This window comes from Aspergillus neoniger (genome assembly GCF_003184625.1).
Source record: "Aspergillus neoniger CBS 115656 unplaced genomic scaffold BO87scaffold_31, whole genome shotgun sequence".
NCBI lineage: Eukaryota > Fungi > Ascomycota > Eurotiomycetes > Eurotiales > Aspergillaceae > Aspergillus > Aspergillus neoniger.
In genome coordinates, this window is record NW_020291159.1 from 376327 (window position 1) to 394244 (window position 17918).

At 49.0% G+C, this 17918-nt stretch overlaps 6 protein-coding genes across 6 annotated transcripts; 3 read left to right on the top strand and 3 right to left on the bottom strand.

Annotated features, from left to right (window-relative positions):
• Window positions 1-1902: 1902 nt before the first annotated feature.
• BO87DRAFT_444006 (WSC domain-containing protein) lies at window positions 1903-3535 on the bottom strand (the record flags this gene model as incomplete). The annotated part of the gene is made up of 5 exons (XM_025628120.1): window positions 1903-2249; window positions 2311-2838; window positions 2900-3004; window positions 3090-3361; window positions 3412-3535. The coding sequence occupies 5 exons, from the start codon at window positions 3533-3535 to the stop codon at window positions 2232-2234; spliced, it is 1047 nt and encodes a 348-aa protein (XP_025476648.1). The 3' UTR covers window positions 1903-2231.
• Window positions 3536-4369: 834 nt separating this feature from the next.
• On the top strand, window positions 4370-5292 carry BO87DRAFT_409260 (uncharacterized protein; the record flags this gene model as incomplete). The annotated part of the gene is made up of 3 exons (XM_025626232.1): window positions 4370-4493; window positions 4828-4915; window positions 5029-5292. 3 exons carry the CDS (start codon window positions 4370-4372, stop codon window positions 5204-5206), a joined length of 390 nt encoding a protein of 129 aa, XP_025476649.1. The 3' UTR covers window positions 5207-5292.
• Window positions 5293-7992: 2700 nt separating this feature from the next.
• Window positions 7993-8609, top strand: BO87DRAFT_399862 (uncharacterized protein; the record flags this gene model as incomplete). Its single annotated transcript, XM_025625477.1, has 4 exons — window positions 7993-8025; window positions 8155-8258; window positions 8365-8466; window positions 8546-8609. The coding sequence occupies 4 exons, from the start codon at window positions 7993-7995 to the stop codon at window positions 8607-8609; spliced, it is 303 nt and encodes a 100-aa protein (XP_025476650.1).
• A 1716-nt stretch (window positions 8610-10325) lies between these two features.
• On the bottom strand, window positions 10326-12614 carry BO87DRAFT_379326 (uncharacterized protein). The gene is made up of 4 exons (XM_025624009.1): window positions 11448-12614; window positions 11314-11389; window positions 10685-11261; window positions 10326-10625 (listed from the first exon to the last, which is right to left on the bottom strand). Exons 1-4 carry the CDS (start codon window positions 12310-12312, stop codon window positions 10350-10352), a joined length of 1794 nt encoding a protein of 597 aa, XP_025476651.1. The 5' UTR covers window positions 12313-12614; the 3' UTR covers window positions 10326-10349.
• A 609-nt stretch (window positions 12615-13223) lies between these two features.
• On the bottom strand, window positions 13224-15427 carry BO87DRAFT_365693 (DNA-directed DNA polymerase eta). The gene has a single exon (XM_025621806.1). The coding sequence runs from the start codon at window positions 15313-15315 to the stop codon at window positions 13303-13305; it is 2013 nt and encodes a 670-aa protein (XP_025476652.1). The 5' UTR covers window positions 15316-15427; the 3' UTR covers window positions 13224-13302.
• A 444-nt stretch (window positions 15428-15871) lies between these two features.
• Window positions 15872-16635, top strand: BO87DRAFT_409264 (uncharacterized protein; the record flags this gene model as incomplete). Its single annotated transcript, XM_025626233.1, has 3 exons — window positions 15872-16159; window positions 16291-16420; window positions 16569-16635. The coding sequence occupies exons 1-3, from the start codon at window positions 16000-16002 to the stop codon at window positions 16633-16635; spliced, it is 357 nt and encodes a 118-aa protein (XP_025476653.1). The 5' UTR covers window positions 15872-15999.
• Between the last annotated feature and the right edge of the window lie 1283 nt (window positions 16636-17918).

The window sequence follows — 17918 nt, forward strand, 5'->3', positions numbered from 1 at the left end:
ATAACCGCCGGAAGCGAGTTCCCTGCACCAGGTGAGGGGGTTAGGGGGTTTGAGGGGGTCTGTGGCTTGCAACAGGATAGACATAGGCCCACGACATCATCATGATGATCGGCCTAAGCAGGCAAGAGACGCAACAAACCGAGGAATAGCAGGATGTTGGATTCAGCTGACGGAAGAGGGAAAGAAGCAGCGTTGAGAGGCGAGAGTTGGATTGCCTGGAATGGCAAAACTATCCCGCAGCGGGGTTAGTCATGTGCCGCCAGGTTGTTTCCCATACTTCCTGCTTGCATCTTGCATCACTTCACCACCGTGCAATGCATGGGATTCGTCGCGGCAACGCACCGGGCTTGACCTGTCTCTGCACAAATCCGAAACGGATCAGCCATGCCGGGATCCTGGCAAGTGACTCGACCGTTATTGGGGCTCTTCCCCGGAGTTGATATCTCGGGCTAGTATGTCGATAATCTTGCCCAGACTGCCACAAGAGATCTCCAAAGACGTTGCTCAACATAAGATGCCTCTGATTAAGCCTCTTTGGGAAGCTTGGCGGTTATATCCCCGAGAAAAGGACATAGTCTGGCAGTGTTGTGCAGATATTGACCCATACTTGTCCGACCCTCTCACGCAGTCGGCAAAGATCTATCAATTTTCAGCAGCTGAGATCCAAGAACGATTGTCCGTGGCAGTTTTTCTGGCTAGGTCATGGTCTGCAGATAACTACATGCCGGGAAGGGAAAGTATTATCAGAAGAGCACGCCCTGGATATATCAGACCTGTTGTGAAACCAGGCAAAGTTAATCACAGTCCCTCCTCATACAAAACCAATATTACAAGAACCACCGACAATACTCACATCCAGACGTCCATGACCACAGATTCATTTCACAGATTCATTTACACACGCACGACTCATTGGTAAAAAACGGCACACGAAGCACGCCCCATCCCTGTCTACGTATTCAAGAATCAGAAACTAGCTATCTCCACGCAAACCCCATAAACCCGAAACTAACTACTAGGTGGCAAAACTTCATTGGCAATGCAGGTACCCGGACAGCATAAGTAGATAGTTCCAGGCCGTGGGTCCGTACATACAGATAGCCTAAGGTTAGATAGGTAGGTGATCGTGGAAAGTGGCAAAAACGACGTGTGGCTTAGGCAGACTTGATTGGCACTGGAATAGATCTCGAACTGGGCGCGGGAGCGGGTAATCCGTGCGTCGTAAGGTTTAGCTGTCACTTTATGTTCTAGACCCGGCGCGACTTGGAAAGAACCGGTAGAGATTCGATTGTTGGGCTGGGCTGGGCTGGGGTTTGGGTCTGGGGCCCGCTACGATGGGGTTGAGGGACCATGGATAGATAGATCATAGAACCTTGTGGAAGTGGTATGGGACAGGTGGAGGGAATAGTATGTATGGAAACAGATCGATGCCTTTAGTATTCGGTCCGGTACTAAGCCCATTGCAATACATCATTAGTGTAGATGCACGGCATCTTTCGCTATCAGAACAACTTCGCTCCATCGTGGTAAGATTACAGGTTGAACCCAATGATAGCGACATATCTCACACCGACCAATCTTTCAATGCATTCATGCGAATTTCAAATGACGCTCCATGTAACCCTGACACTTGTAATAATAGAAACACAGACAATGGAAATGGAAATGAAAATGAAACAGAAAAACAGGGGCTAGATGACAAAGAGGTTCGAAGTAGGAAAACAAGAGCGAGGGGAAGGATTCTGGTTAATCCATTAGAGTATGTACTTCAGCTTGTAGCACAGGTCCCTGTGCTTCGATATACACGGAGGTCGACAATATCAGGGGAAAGAATCGATGGAATCTGAGAAGAGCCGCGCCTGATGACGTGGTTTTGCGTAGTAAGTTTTGTTGTAGCCGCCAGGCGGCTATGTTTTTCCACCTCCGAAAGGCGAATGAGGGTCCGTTTTATATGCTTTTTAGCTTCCCCGCCCCTCTACCCAACGCACCACCGTGAGGATGCATGACGCGTAGACATCGTGATGATCGAAACACCGGAGGTGGGGGTTTTTGTCGGAGGGGTGGGGCTGTCGAGTCCATCGTCTCTCCTGTAGTCGAATGAAAAGGAAGTCAAGGATTATGTGACAAATGGGTATCATAACACCGCTGTTTTCGCCGAAACACGCAAATCGAAATACATAGGAGATGTAAATGCAAAACACGAAGAGATAGGGTTCTGCGACACCCAACCGTTAATCGGGGTTCGTGAGCTGCGTCACGTGTTAGCGTTCCAATATCAGACATCACGATAGGGAAAACATGGGGACTGACCCGCAACACAGGCCGAGAATAATCTTCATTATCCTGGAGTGAGACATCGCTATCTCGGCGGCCATTCGCGTAGAGAACGGTATCGGTTTTCATGCGGTTGTCCGTAAACGTCGGCAAGCGGCTGGCAGCGGACCCGGCAGACAAGGTATGACTATGATTGTCGGAAAACATGCCCTTCATAAAACTCATCTGTGAGCCTTTGCTTTGTCTTCCATCCAGCAGGATGGACTGTACACTTGGATCTGGGCTGTTCGACCGCGATTTGCGTTTCGCGAAGAACAACACGAATATCAAGGCTAGGATGGCGAGGGCACCACCGACAGAGCCTACCACAACACCAGCGATGGTTCCTGAGCTCATACCAGAGTTGTCGCTACTCTTTGCGGATGAAAGGTTGTCCGCTGCAGACGTTGAAGTTGCTTTTGTGGCAGCGGGAATTGTGACCGTTTTGACCACCCCAGAGTCGGTTGTGACTGCAACAGATTCTCCCGTCGTCGTAGCAGCAGTAGTTTCAGATGATGATGAAGTCTGGAAAAGGTCAGTCCTGTTCAATATCATAAGCATTGAGACCTGGCAGGTCATTGCGCACTTCAGCGACCGAAGCAGCCATGGCACAGTTGATAGCAACACTGTCAACAAACTCGTTCGCTGTGCAAGGCAACGGACCATACGGGAAACGTTCAGCCATGGAAGGCTAGCATGCCTGGCGAGTCGAGACATCGGCAGTGCGCAAATCACGACCCAAAGACTCCGAACGAGTAGGAAAGGGCTCTACTGACCGAGGTTGACGATGTTGACGTCGTAGAGACGGTTGCTGTTCCGGACGGCTGATGTCCAACGATCTCAACGTAACCGTAAAGGCCCTTTGAAGTACTACCACAGCTATCATCGGGGTAACCGGGACAATCCTGGCTACACTGCGAAGTGTTCACGTTGGTCGCTTCATTAGGAACAATGTTCGAGCACCAGCAGTCGTATCCCTGAAGAATACCAAACGCATAGTTGCTGCAGTGGTCCTCGCAAAGACCATTGGACTGGTAGGTACTTTCGTCTGCATGAGGTTAGTGACCGGATCATGACAACGCCACGAATATCACATACTTGCTGCTTGCGAGGAGCCTGTATTTACCGAAGAACAGTAGGTGAGAGAGGATGCGACCGACACAGGCCAAGCAAGCAAGGCAATCACACCAAGCAATGGTGGAAGAAGGAAGTCGGCCCGCATGGCGAAAATTCCGACCGTATCCGTTGACGAGCTCCTGGCGTTTCAACGATTGTGTGCGAGCGAACGGTGATTATAAGGTGGCTCTGATGCCGAATTCAATTGGTCCAGGCTTCCACTTTATGGAGGTGTCTTATAGATGGCCGAGCTCCCCACCGACGGTTTGAAAACTTTTTCGAGTGTATCAGAATGGCGAATATCCAGAACGCTGCTATGGCCCGCCAGTCGAACAATTGATCCGTCAGGCCCGTGCCCGAAGCGAGTACTATAACGACAGGAGATTCGGGTAGACGTCCCGCAGGTGAAGGTAGACCGAAGATAGCTGATGCCGATCAGCCACGGACCTCCCAGATAACTCTTCGCAAGCTCGACTCCGAATCAATACGTACCAGATATCAGATGGGCGAATTTAGTGTCGTATTAGGAACGATGAAAAAATGAATCGGTTCAATAAAGGGGCGATTTCAACTGCGAGGGAACGCCGAACCAGACATTGGAGGGAATACGGGATCAACACAGCGCCGGTAAGGTTAGAAGGTAATCGGCATCATCCCCTCCAACCAAGACCAGGGGAGGAGTGTGAATGGCGAGAACGAGGGGTGGTGCTGCGTTCGGGGCGCAGGTGAAGAAAGTGGAAAGGGGTAAGTATGGTAGAGGAGAGGTAATAGAGAGAGACACAATTGAGGTTGGAGAAAGACAAATCTTCTCGGGGTGAGTCGAGCAGGCCCGAGAGGATGGGAATGGATGAGGAGGAGAGGTGGACTAGACTACGGCGACGCCAGCGGGAAGCCTGCAAGTGGGAGAGGCCGTAGTGGTAAGGAAGAGTGAGTGAGTAAAATGCGAATACCGAAACGGAATCAGGCTGGCCTAGTCCCGATGTTCCACACCAGCGTGGCCACTGCCAGTAACCGTTCTAGAAACCTGCACCTGGAAATTTTAAATTATTGGGCCAGGTCAGTAAGTAAATTATCACTCGGAGTACGTTCTCCGTGGGTGCGAGCAGCAGCAGAGCGAGAGAAAGAGGAGGTATATCATCGTGAAATGGAAAGGAAGGTAACGGTACTAATTATGTATGAAGTATGGGGAAAAAGAAAACAAGAGGAAAAAAGAACAAAAATAAAAATCCGGCTTACCCGCTTTGCAGTGGGCCGCTGGCCGCATCGGGTCTAGCGGGCTAACCAACCGTCGGGTCCATACGCGTCGCTGTACGGAGTATTCCTCCCGTCGCTTTTACCTGTTACCAGCCGATTTTGTGCTTGGTACACCCGGATACACTCTTCTTTTTTTTTTGGGAGGGGCTGGAGTCAAGCATTTCTTTCTCTATCTCGATGATGGGATCTGCCAAATGCCACCAAGCACTCTAAAAAAGTCTTCCGCCAACGTGTATGACAACGCTCACGGGGAATACTGACCCTGTGTTTACTTTTCACCAGGAGGAGCTTGGTCGCAGTATCTTTAGTTCACTCTCGCCCCCAGTCAGTGGTATTTTCCCCAAGTGGGCAAGCTGACACTCCTGTCCCGAATCACGTATTTGGTAAGAATCGGTCTACACTCGTACCTGGACAAAATACAAATTCCGATCTGCTAGGAGTCTCCTACAGTATGCTTACGGTATGGCGCCACCACGTTAAGAGAAGAGAAAATATTTGCAAAGGTCAACGAAGCCCACTGTAAAATGGCTGTTAAGGGGGGGAGGGAGAAAAGGGCAGAAAGAGTGGAAGATAGCGAGAGTGATTAAATTGAAAACATAAACACATAAAGAATGGACAGTACGGTCGGTCAGTCATGCAAACAAAACTTCAGAATCTAAGAGGTGCTGAGCGCCCTTTAAAGTGACTTGATCAAAGGAAACGAAACAATTTCATTAAAAAAGGCAAACTCTATCTTTGTGATCAGTGGCATGTAGTCTGCCTACTGTGAGTGTGTGTATGTATGTATGTATCTGTTTCTCTGTAAATTCTAAGCTCAGGACCAACGCAATCCTAGTCTGAAACCACTATCTATCCTTTGCATGGGGCCGCGATCCTCCCATCCCAGAGAGAGAGAGATACAAATTCTGGCTTAGTTGCTTATTCTCCTTCCTTGCCAACTGTAGCTTACTTGGATCGGATTCCGGTGCGAAGCCAACCAGGAGGGGTTTAGCTGCCTATTTTCTTGCCTGCGTCACTTTGTCTGACACAGCGGACGGGCACTTGGAAAAGCTCCTGTGTGAAGTGTTACTGGCTGTGTGAGGACGCCCCGACCGTAGATATGGAGCCACCAAGTGGGCATCGATGTTGGATATTACAGCGTACCCAAGGAAAATGGATCTACCGGTTCAGCCACTTTGTAACCGAGCCAGGTATTCAGCGTTTGAGACAGGGCCACGGCCGCAGATCCTGAACCGTTGATTGGTTGTGGCTGGGCCAGCACTGCGTGGCCCAGTGTAGCTGTCGTCGTACCTGATACGTAGGCAGTCACCATTGATTTGGTTGAAGGATAAGAAGACGTGCGACCAACTGCTGAATATTTATTATTATTATTTTTTTTTCGGAAATCTTCAATATTTACTGTGTTAAGAAATTATGTATGTGGATGATGAAAAGAAATTACTTTGTAGTCAAGTGACAACGGTCGCTGCCTGTTGAGGAGAAGGAGGAGGAAGAAGAAATCACCACTACTACTTAGCTACCAGACTAATGGTGGGGGTAAAACAATTCCCAGGAGATGATGACTATTTTAGTGTCTAGCTTGCGATAGTAACTAGGACTATTCTGGGCTAGTGCAAGCAAGATAATACACAAGATACACACTGACTATACAGGGTACAGTAACAAACCCGATATGCAAGGTAAGATACGTAACAAACAAATCATACGGCACTCGCCACCGCACAGGACAACTCCTGGTCTTAGAATCCGCAGCAAGTGGAGTTGCAACCCGGCAGGAAGGAGAGGTCTAGAAGGCAGGATCGGTGGTGCGCTGACCCGATTCCCGCGTATGATGTAAATTATTCCCGCTGCCTCTGGGCTTGGCCCTGTCGCGTCTCTGTTGGTCTGGCCGTGGCTGGAACGAAGTCGAATCTCAAAGGTAAGGGAAAGGGTCAAAGGTGAAGTACCACAATGGTAAACTTGGTTGAATACGTCCCTGGGAGAGAAAGGAGATAACAAGTGGTGGACCGACGGTTTCAGCCGGCCTATCCCGTCTACTTTCCCAAGGATGTCCACCATAGGATCCACGGATGTCCGAAAGTTGGTCAGATCCAGGTGTTAACTTAACAAGCTAACTAGTAAGTTAATCGAAACCAACTTGCTTAGGCAGTGACAAATCATGCGGTCGCATCTCCAGCTCCTTCCACGGTTAGGAAACAACCTCGTGTCATGGCACAGGCACGCCCTGCAATTGGATGCTCGTCTGGGCCGCTGCCATACAAGCTTTGCACTATCATAAACAACCCATGTCGCTCAGATGCTGCCATCCGACATCATGATCACATACATCTTAGGCTTGACTCGGTCCATCATCGTGGGAGCTAAAGTATACTTCCGGTGAAGAGCTTCGGGGATGATTCAGTCCTGTAAACAGGTGGCATGGGGCCAACGGGCTCCCTCCGGAGTCACTAGGCAGCAAGGTGTTGCTCACCTGTCTGCGTACTTCTGTTGCTTGCAGCAAGGCATCCGCATCACTGCACTCACTTCCTGCGAGGTAGCACGGAGAATTTGTTGCATTGCACCCTGCGACTTCATCGCTAGGACCATGAAACGATCGCATTGCTGGGAAGGCTAGGTATACACTACTCATATTTATTTAGTCGTGTCTTCCTTCATCTACAGGAACGATGAGAAAAGATCGACAATATTCGGCTTGGTATCGAAGGCTTTCCAAGCTTTGCGATCGATCATCGCCGGGTCCTATTGCGATATATACATAACATGGTGCCCGCGGCCCTCCCGTAATTCTTTGCCCCTGTCAGCAAGCCTCATCATTATCGCCCAAGCGGACATGAGATCGCCTGTTTTGAGCCAGATCAGAAGAATATGCTTGGGACAACGAGAAGTCTGGCTGTGCTCTCTATTTAGAGTGATTAAAACCCCATCCTTCGATAGCAGTGCTTCCGACTCTGCTAACGGTACGGAACAGCATATGATAACGCGCTAGACACATTCTTGCCTGGTGCTCCGGACATGCACCCATATCCCTGGAGTTGCACTAAACTACTGCACCGTCGATAGTGCTAAGCTATTGGCATTTTTGTCATCTGGCCAATGAGCTGTGCAAAGCCCATCTACCCAGACAGGCGATGCGAGGATGACGCCAGTAACTTAAATTTCTGAAACCCCGCCTTTCAGGTTCTACCTTCCTATCACACTACTATTTTGTGGTGCCTTCGATCGAGTCAAAACTCCCGGTCATATGGTTTGCAGTTGGACTACTGTCTGTCTACCTGGCGGGGCATGTTCAGCACTCGTCTAGGTCACCCTATGGTATTGATAGGGACCGTCTCTCTGTACCCAGTACTTCCACTATACGGTCGATCGGAAAACAGACTATTCCTTTTTTTGCTGGAGCCGCATGATGATGGCATGAGCAGCTGAACAGTTTGGCCTAGAATTGACTCGCAGCGGAATGCCCTTCGTTCTTAGCCTTTCATAACAGATATGAAGGGGTACCCTCACGGGAACTACGGCAATGCCGACCGGGCGACAGCCAGATCGCTAGCCTTATCTGTGAAGCCATCCGCAAGGGGGTGATAGCATTGATATCGCGGTACCAAGGGAATATAGTGTGCCAGTGAACCATGGAACCCGAGTGTGGCTGGTGCAGCCATCAGAATCAACCCGGGACACGATCAGACTATCGCAATGTCAGCAAGGTTACCAAATCACACGCAAACAGAATTTGCCGGGCCGTAACCAGCCCAGTGCCCATCGCACTATCCTTAATATCGGCATTTGGTATTACTTACTCCATGTGGAGGACTCCATCACGATGATCGCTCTTCCCGCAAAAGCAATGTGGCTGAAGGGAGCGAAGCAAAAAACCGGAACGGAATCCAGGGCGTGAGCTGATTAGTCACATGCCGATCCGTGATTCGTAAGCGGGGCGCGGTCCTTCTGAAAGTAGTTACTCTCTTTTCATCAGTCAGCAGGCATCTTTCCATTTCCCCTGACCTCAGTGTGTGCACATATGGGGAAATTGAGTTGAAAGGACTCTCTAACATTGCTAGATGATTCAATAAACAAACAACACTATACTCCCATCTACCACCACAGAAAAATGAAAAACAACAACAAAGACCCAAGCACAAACAACAATCAATCAATCAACTATGAATCCACCCATACAAAAATAGTAGCACATCGGCCATCCCTTTGGTGGACACTTAATTTACTCTAGCGGCGTAATTTTCATCTCCTGGCAATTTCCTCCGTCCGGTCCTAATTTTGGTCAACGGTAAACAATAGCAGCACCACCTTTTCATTCCCTACGATGGAGCCCGGAAGGGCTGCCTCGCTTGACTAACTATTTCCTATCTACCAGACCAGTCAAGAATAACTCTCAGACCTACTAAGAAAGTGGAGATATAGCTGTCAATCGATACTACTACGTACACCAGTCTATCTATACCTGCTATTCACAGTATGCAGTATCATTCTACCGGATTCTTTATTGGGTTTATTTATAGATGTACTATCTACTCATGGGATACTCATCAATGTTTACACTTCCTAGGACAGACGCACGCATACACAGTGCACTGACACATGACATGTTTAGAACTTATTATATCCTATATCATCCGAGAAGTAAGGCCAGAGCAAGACAGAGAGCCCTATAGCCAAGTAGTCACACACACCCATACACACCCATCATCCCTAAATATACCACTCCGCTCAATTAATAGCAACAATAGTAAATAGACACATCACATGAACCCCCCCCCCCCCCGTCCTCCCATCCATCCCTCGAATCCCCATCATTAATCAAAGAAACCAACTACTAACCCACACATAAAACCAAGTACCTCCTACCTCATACAGTAAATTCCTCCAGAAACCAAACCAAACCCTTACCCCCAAAAAAATAAAAGAAAAGAAGAAAGGAAAAAAAGAAATCCTATGTGACTCGTCAAATTAACGGGGGCCGAATCCCCGAAATTCTGAAACATAAGGTACATACATTTTCTCATCCCTGTAGATACATACAGATACAAGTATGTGTGTGTTTACTCCGTAATGCATGATCATCTGCATGGACGGGTTGTGAGGCTGATTTGGGTATATGCTATGCTTTTTACTTAGGTTTCAATTTAATCTATTTCTTTCCTGGTAGTAGTAGACGGGTTGCAAGCGAGAATGGTAAGTAGAGGGAATGGGATTGGGGGCTGCTACTGCTACTGCTTGTTGTCGTTGGCGTGGCTTGGCTTGGTTCGGCTTGTTGTTGTTGTGGGTGAGGCGCAGCAGCAGTAAGTAGCGAGAGCAGCAGCAGCAGCAGCACGGTGCGATTGTGTTGGTTGATTTTTATTGCTTAGTGGATATGGGTTGGGGCTGTTGTTGGTTCTCTTTTGATTAAATGTTGTTGTTCTTGTTTATGATTTACTGTCTTTGGTTTAGGTGGTTAGTTAGCAAGTAAGCAATCAAGCAAGGTACTAGATACTATTCATATATTGCTTCATCCAAGGTGAGGGTATATAGACAATTATGATGTGGTCTGGAACCTGACAACAACAACGGCAACACGGGTATCTGGGAACCCAAACAGACTCGGGTCTGCATCCGACCAGGGTATATCGGAGCTGTAGTATAAGTCCAACAAAAAAAAAAAAAAGTCCGCTGTTTCACCACCGCCCTGGGCGCTGAGGGCCCCTCCAGCGGTTGCCCTCGACGACCAGATCCCGTTCCTTCTTTCTCCGCTCATCCCGAATGAAGCGGGGAGGTGGTGGTTGGTTGTCGAGAAGCAGGGGCGCTGCTTTCTCGGCTGCAGGTATCAGAGGTGGTGGAGGAGGAGCAGCTACACGAGGCAGAGATGCTCGCTCGCGGTGGATCTCTTGAATTCGACGACGGCGCGCACGCCGAATCTCTTCCGAGCGCTCAATCAGTGCGTCGACGTCGTTCTATGCAGGTCTGTCAGTAGGGGATAGACAGGTGGCACACAAAGAAAAGTGAAACATGCCTGCTCGAGGTAGGAAAATATGTAATAGAAGGACTCGGTCTCCTCATACTCATAGCCAGACCGCTCAAGGGCCTCTCTCACTATCAGGTCCTTCGTAATCTCCGTCCAAAGGCCGTCACGACGGTCTTTGAGTCCAACGTATCGTCGTCCTATTCGCCCAGGTTGTCGTTCCGGGATATTGTCAGACTCTTTCACGTCTTTAACAACAAGCTTAGACTCACGATCTCCGTATCGTGAAGGCTTAATTTCTTGTGTCACTATCTCAGTCCGTTTCTCTTCCTTGGGTTCGGCTCTGACGATATCCAGCTCCTTCATGGTCTTAATGTCCTTCCTAGGAGGCGTGCGATGCCCACGGAGCCTGTAGTAATCCTCTTCTTCAAATTCTTCTTCGACGAGCGACTCTCGGCTACCATCCCGCCGTATCACTGTAAGCTTTTCCTTTTCGCGCTCCATAGACCTAGGCCTCGGAGGGTCGATAGGTACAACCTTTTCCCGCCGAGGTTGAGGGAATTCCTCTTCCTCTCGTCGAAGAATGAGGAGCTCCTCCTTGTCCCGTCGTCCTTTCCGGCGTCTCTCACTATTCGAGGGTGAGCGGCTTATAGTTGAGGATATGGCTTGTCCAGACATACCGTTCGCGAAATTCTGCTTCTGTAACTGTGATTTCAGGGCTATGAGCCCGAGACATGCTAGGCTTTGTTCTAAAGCCTACGAATGAATGTGAATGAGCAATGCTGGGATACATAAGGAAGAGAACAACTCTTACCATCACGAATAGGTCTACCGTGCCCCGGCGATGGAACTCTAGGGATTGCAATTTCTGGAGATGACGACCCTTCCCGTCTTTCGAAGATAATCTCCTTTTCCTCAACACTTCGCTCAGGTCTTCTTTCCCTAGGGTCCCAGAATGAGACTTCCTCCTCATCGACCTCTTCATCGAGCTCGTCGTCAGCATCATCTAAACTTTTGTGTCGGTGTGATCTGTGCCTGTGTCGCGAATGCGATGACCTCTCATAGAAAGGGCCACTGCGGTGCCTCCTATGGTGTTCCTCCACTTCGGGCTTTCGAAGCCGCACGTCACCTTGCTTATAATCCAGTTCTCGCAGTCTTCTTTCCTCCAGAAGACTCCGACTGCGTGGCTTAGGTGCGACCTCTGGAATCTCATACCTGCGTCGATGCACCGGTCGTTCTTTTCTCGGCACAAGAACAATATCACTGTCAGACTCGCTATCAGTGTATCTTCGATCCGTTTCCTCGCGAAACGTGATCTCTTCCTCTAGATCCCTGTCCCTCGAACGAGGCCGTCCACGAAGAGGGGGTTCATCCCAGTCTTTCTTCAAGCGGCGCGGCCTCTCACGAGGTGGTTCAAGGTCTTCTGGCTCACGCCTAAGGATTGGTGGCGCTAAATCACGAGGATAGCCATGAGGCTCACGTAACATCTCCGGTTTTCTTTGAGCTTCCAGGTGTAAGCGTTCAAGTTTGTCAAGCGGTAGTCCCTCCGATCCTCGACGTTTGTATCTTATATCTTCCTCGAAGAAACGCTCATCCCTGCCTCGTCGTGGATACACATCACGCTCAACTTCGTACATATCCTCCTCGTCGTATTCTCGAGCACGACCTCGTCGAGGCATGATGTGTTGTTAAGTATAAAGGAAGGCCACAATGGCTAAAAATATGTGCACTAAATAGAGTTCTCAGGGAGCGACATGTAAAGGGTAAACAGCAGGTTCTCGCTAGGCGGTTAAGGCTGGTGTGCGACGTTCCTGAGCAGCTGTATGAGCGACGGAGCAGGCAGGAGGCAGGAGCAGCTGCTATGCGACAGAAGCACGGCACTAGCAGGAGACGATCAAGTCATTCCACCGTAGGAAAATCAGCCTGACGATAACGTTAGTCCTATTATGTCAGTGATGGAAAATATCTGGTTGCAAGATGATAGGCATCCGAGCGAGTCCAGCCTGGAAGCGACCCCGCGGCTGAGTCGGCTGATGTCATGCTGCAGCACGGGTTCTCTGCCCGAGAAATCTTCCCAATGCTCGTTGGATACGAGCCACCACATTATCCTTTGAGCTGGTGGATGAATGATTCAAATGGCTTGTATAGATCTTCGGGCCATGTGGAAATGATGTAGAGATTTTGAGTACTAGTGAGAAACGCCTAGCGAAGTCGTGGAACCGTGGTTCAGCTGGCGGTAATGTATGTTGTTGGCTGAGTAGTAGTATGATGATGATATATTATTCATCGCCACAACTCAAACAAAGTAGATATGATCGATGATTGGCGATGTTGGTTTCCAATTGTTTTTTCGATGAGATGCTAAATATCACCATTGATGTTGTAGTTATGGTAGTAGTTGTTACTACTACTGTTTAAAGTGGGAACGAACCATGTAATCTGTGACTCGCTTCAAACTATATATTGTGCAATGATCGGTGCCTTGAGTTAAACACAATCGGGAAATTGCGACCTGAGGCTACCAGTAAGTAATCAGTGATAAATTAATACTATAAAACGTGACATACACAGCGTTTTTTTATTCTCTTTTGATTCCCAAAGGATCTGACTGTACTTGATCCTGGATTGTATACTATATATTGATATCTCGCTACATATAAGGTTAAGCCTTACCCGAATTTTAGACGAGTCTGCCCCTTCTCTGGCTTACCCCGATTGCTACGATTAGCCTTATTACGAGCATTAGATGCCCCGGGTTTGCTTGTGGGTACTGGAGAGTGTTGAGGAACGCTGGATGCCTGTCGTTCTTCATCTGCCAGGTCTTTGGCAAAGTGCCAATCATCATGTTCACCCCTCTCGTGTTCTGGTAGTACGCTTCCGCAGCGACTGCAGGTATAACCCTCTGGCAACGTTTCTATTAGCTCAGATGAGGGGTCTCTGCCCTGAAGGGCTGACTCTGTATGCTCGCTGAGCTCGGTTCCTATATCTTCTGCTTCAGGATCATCCTGGTCAGGGTGTAGGTCAGTCTCCGGCGGCTTGAGGAAAAACCGCTTGATGCCATTGGTTTCCAGCTTCTGGCGTTTCTCATCGGGCTGCTGAGCATCCGACGACTCTTCAGCCATCAGATCCCTCTTCGGTTGTGAGGCTTTTGCCTGCTCACCGCGAAGGAGGAAAGAGTCTATTGCCCGGTTCTTCGAGACGCCGTCTTCGAACCCACCAACGCTCAAGGAGAGATTGGCGCAGGGCCATGCACGTCCGTCTGCTATGACCTGTCGGAAGAGTGTTTTCCCAAGCTCAAACAGTAATGTTTCATCAATGGGTACTGATCCGGGGATGGGAAGTTGACGGGAGCGAACCTGAGCTCCTTGACGGTGATGCAAAGCAACTGTTTTGGGGCGGCGCTTGTGCTCAAGAACGCCATCCTCAACAAGGCGGCCAAAGATATCGGCCGCAAAAATACTAAGCCATTTGTCTGCCTGGTCAACCGAATTTATGCTCGGCCTGAACGACTTGGCTGAAAGCATCGATTTGATTTGGGTCCGCGAATTGACCTCACTTTTGTCTTCTCCCCGGATGATTCCATAAAGCCAGGCAGCAGTATCGTCATCCAGTTTGGCGCGAAATTGCTCGAGAGACACCTTCAGAAGGTCACTCACTTGTTCTGTTCCAAACATTGCGGTAACCTGGTCACCTAGTTTACCCCCAAGCATCCTAATCTTTGTGAATTTGTAGCCACTGAGAAATCGTTGTACAGCACGGTTCCGAACAATGGTCTGCTTATTCGGCTTGTTGCAGGCGCTCCCTAATTTTGCCATCATTTTGTTCTTGGCCACACCCGCAGAGCAAGTGTATTGGAGCTGATCCCAAACAGCTGCCCTGACCGACCGAACAATTTCAGACCCTATCAGCATAGCAATGTCGTCCCAGTCGGGATCATCAACTTCCGTCTCATTTTCGTCCAGATCGATCAAACAATCCTCGAAGTCCCACTCAAGCGCAGTCGTAGGTGGGACAGGAAGTGGAGTGACTCGGTCATCACCTTGCGGTCCAGCTCTCAGTTCAGGATACCGTTGAAAAAGGACACCGTGCACAAGAGGTGACAGATCGATGAAGACTTCATCAACGCTAGCTTTTTCAAGACCAGCGTGCTGTACGGTAGACTGAGTGCCAGCCTCCTGTTCGTCACCAGCCAGCTCCCTATGCCATCTCGCCAGTTCCTCCTTCATCACCTTCAAGATTTTGCGCGATTCCGCCCGGTATGGGTCGAGACACACCTTATCGGTGTTCATCCGCTTGAACGCATCATTTCTGTATGCCCATTTCCCACCTTCTCCTTCCCGAAACGTGGCCACATGTTGTAGGATAATATCCGGACATAGCTTCTTCGCCTCTGCTGCCGATATCATCCTCGTTATACCGAAGGATCGGGCGGGATAATTTATCGCAATGAGCGAATCCCATTGTCGTACAGCTAAGGGGACCGTGCGGGGTGTCCTAAGGCGCACCATTTCACATTGCGCGTAGAAGGCATCGAGATCGACATGAGCAATGACTCGCAGAGGTGTTGCTATTGAACTTTGACGGAGAAGCTGTAGGTGACGATAGGTGTAGCGTGATTCGGTCTTCAAGGAATCGGCGGACGTAAAAGTCGACGGGACGGGTTCCGGGGAAGAGCGTGACATATTGAAAAGGGTAGTGCTATAGTCATTGCGGAACGTAGAGTAGCGGCTTCACGTCAAATGAGCTCAGTTTGCTGTATTCTTGGATGTGACACCTCCTTCTGTGAAGAAGTCGGGCTGAAATCCGCGCTGGATGCCATGATCTGAAGTTGCAACCGTTGACTCGGGAAGACCAATTCCCAAAGAGGATTAGCTTAGATTGGTCGAACGGCTGCATCGCGATCGAGTCAATCTAATCGACACTGCGACGGGGGTATACTGGTATGTCTCCTTCTGGATTCATCCTTCTACTCTGCTTCAGATGACCTATGGAATACCGTTCTAGCTTGATGACGCTAGGTATTACTTTCAAGATTAAATTCCAATTCAAATCTGCTGCTTATTCGCTTTGCCTACAATCTACGAACTATCAGAGCACTGACGACACCGCTATAGCTATAGGGAGCAGTAAATGTGTTTATGCTTGTTCCCGACCACACAAGGAAGGATCATTTAGCTAATGCAAATAACGCATCAATAAAAAGACTTTACTGATAGAGAATTGTTGATTTCATCCCAACGATCAACGTGAAGTCATGAGGTGCATGTCGGACCTCTGATCAGATGAAGGGATGATATCATTAAACTCAGATTCTCAATAGATCTCAAGCTTGGTCGGTCACATGGTCCTCGCCAGTGTTTATTGGCATGATCTTCCCATTGCAAACACAAAACAGAATGTCGGGCACCCATTCTCTTGCCCCCTCTAGATGTCTTACTCGTGGCATCTGCCGAGTCAGTTGTCAAATGAAGGCAACAATATCATTCGATAGCCTTGAGTTTTCCAGACTGCAAGACCGCGCAGACTGTAAAACTGACTGAGAATGCAATATCTCTATGGCGCTTCATGCTTTTCAAACTATTAATGTTAATGCATGAGTCTTCGGTGAGATTAACTGTGATCTGATTTGAGCAGGCAGCATATGCATGATCACTAAGTACAGCATGTATGCCTCTTTTTCTTCACCTGCGAACTCGATAGGGTTGATGCAGCCACTATGAAGACCATGCGACAAAGTAGACACCTGGACGGATGTCATTCGAGCAAAGGATGGGTCCCCAAAACTTGGTACATGGGGTCTCACCGCCATGCTGATACTATACTATACTATTGGGAATGGTGACCCCTCGGTGGTGGGAAAAAAAAAACGCCTTGTCGCCTGTCGGACTCTTGAAATGGGTCGGGAAAGTGTGTGATACTCCATGTCGGGACACAGTTGGCGTGATGTGGGGGTTTATTGTGTGTGTGTGAAGGAGGGTGACAGCCGCGCGAAGCAAAGTTAAAAAACCCCAAGAAGGCAACAGGGAGCATCTGATGGTGTTACAGAAGCCAGATGCCAGGCTTCGAGACCGCAGAGACCGGTTAGTTAGGTCCGTCGGTGGCTGTTCACCCTCTGAGGGTGTGGTCGCGAATCAAGGAACATCCGACCAGTTGCTGTAAGGGAACCGAGATGGTCGATCATGCAGCTGGCCAAGGATGGTCAAGTGTTCTTGCCAGATTGCTTTATGGGGAGGAGGGGGCTGTGGGTGTGAGTGTGTGAACTGTGAAGACGTACTACGTACTCTCCGGTCTACTATCCTTACAGTTCGGACTACCGAAGAGGGATACGAAGTTGTGGAAGGAGAATTACGAGATGCTGTTGCTATTCGCTCAGTTTCTGGTATTCATTCCATGTTTTACTTCTTCCGCTTTGAATAATAGAATTAATTGTTATCTTCTAGATTCACCGAGAAGTCTTCTCCATTGTGTATTCTTCATCTCATTTCGAACGAGACCAAAGTGGGATGATTACCACAACCTTCTCCGCTTCCCTCATATAGATCCCTGTCAGATAGACTCACAAGTCACCACATTAAATTAGTAGTAGTACCAAGATTGGAATTTCCACCGGGAAAAAAACAAGCGAGCCAGCCATCACAAGAAATGCCCCCCATCCAGCGCTCTAAGCGGGATGAATGGAAAGTTCTCATTCATGGGTTTTGCCCATCCCCAGCCCACTTGAATGGAGGATCGAGGATGATCCTGAAGGAGGCGAATGATTGAGTGAGGAGGGTTACCTTCCTTGGGTGGGAGTGGAGAGCGAGAGCGAGAAAGAGAGATACTAGATCACTAGTGGCAGGGACACAAACGGGCGGATGAGTGCCCAAAGCCGCCACGCATTCCTGCCCAACCTGTAGTGTCCACCCCGGGCGCCAATTTGACTGGCTGGTGACAAGGACGGGTTCGGCAGCGACAGATCCTTGGGTTCTTTAGTTGCAGATTGAGCGGGAGCACAAAGTACCCAGTAGACTAGTTGTACTTTTCCTCTCTGCGTGAGCAAGCTAGTTGCTACCTTGCAGGTACCAGATGCGACCGATTCGACGTGAAAAACCCTTGTCTGGGCTACGGAGTACTCCGTGCCTAGTCTAGTTCCTTTCTCTACTAACGATGGAGTTGGTAGTACTTCCGTTGTCGTTCTGCATGGGTATAGAGAAGTAGCAGTTCCGTAGCAAGCCTCTTACTTTGTGGTACTTTGTTTGGGTAGTTACCCAGCCCAGCCCAGCCCTCTCCCCATCCCCTCCATCAA

Bases quoted from the DNA above. Each gene is read 5' to 3' on its own strand.
- BO87DRAFT_379326 (XM_025624009.1), bottom strand. From the start codon at position 12,312: ATGCCTCGACGAGGTCGTGCTCGAGAATACGACGAGGAGGATATGTAC. The intron at 11,262-11,313 runs GTATGTCTGGAC...ACCCTCGAATAG, and splicing joins GAAGCAGAATTTCGCGAACG to TGAGAGACGCCGGAAAGGAC. The intron at 10,626-10,684 runs GCATGTTTCACT...AGACCTGCATAG, and splicing joins TATTTTCCTACCTCGAGCAG to AACGACGTCGACGCACTGAT.
- BO87DRAFT_365693 (XM_025621806.1), bottom strand. From the start codon at position 15,315: ATGTCACGCTCTTCCCCGGAACCCGTCCCGTCGACTTTTACGTCCGCC.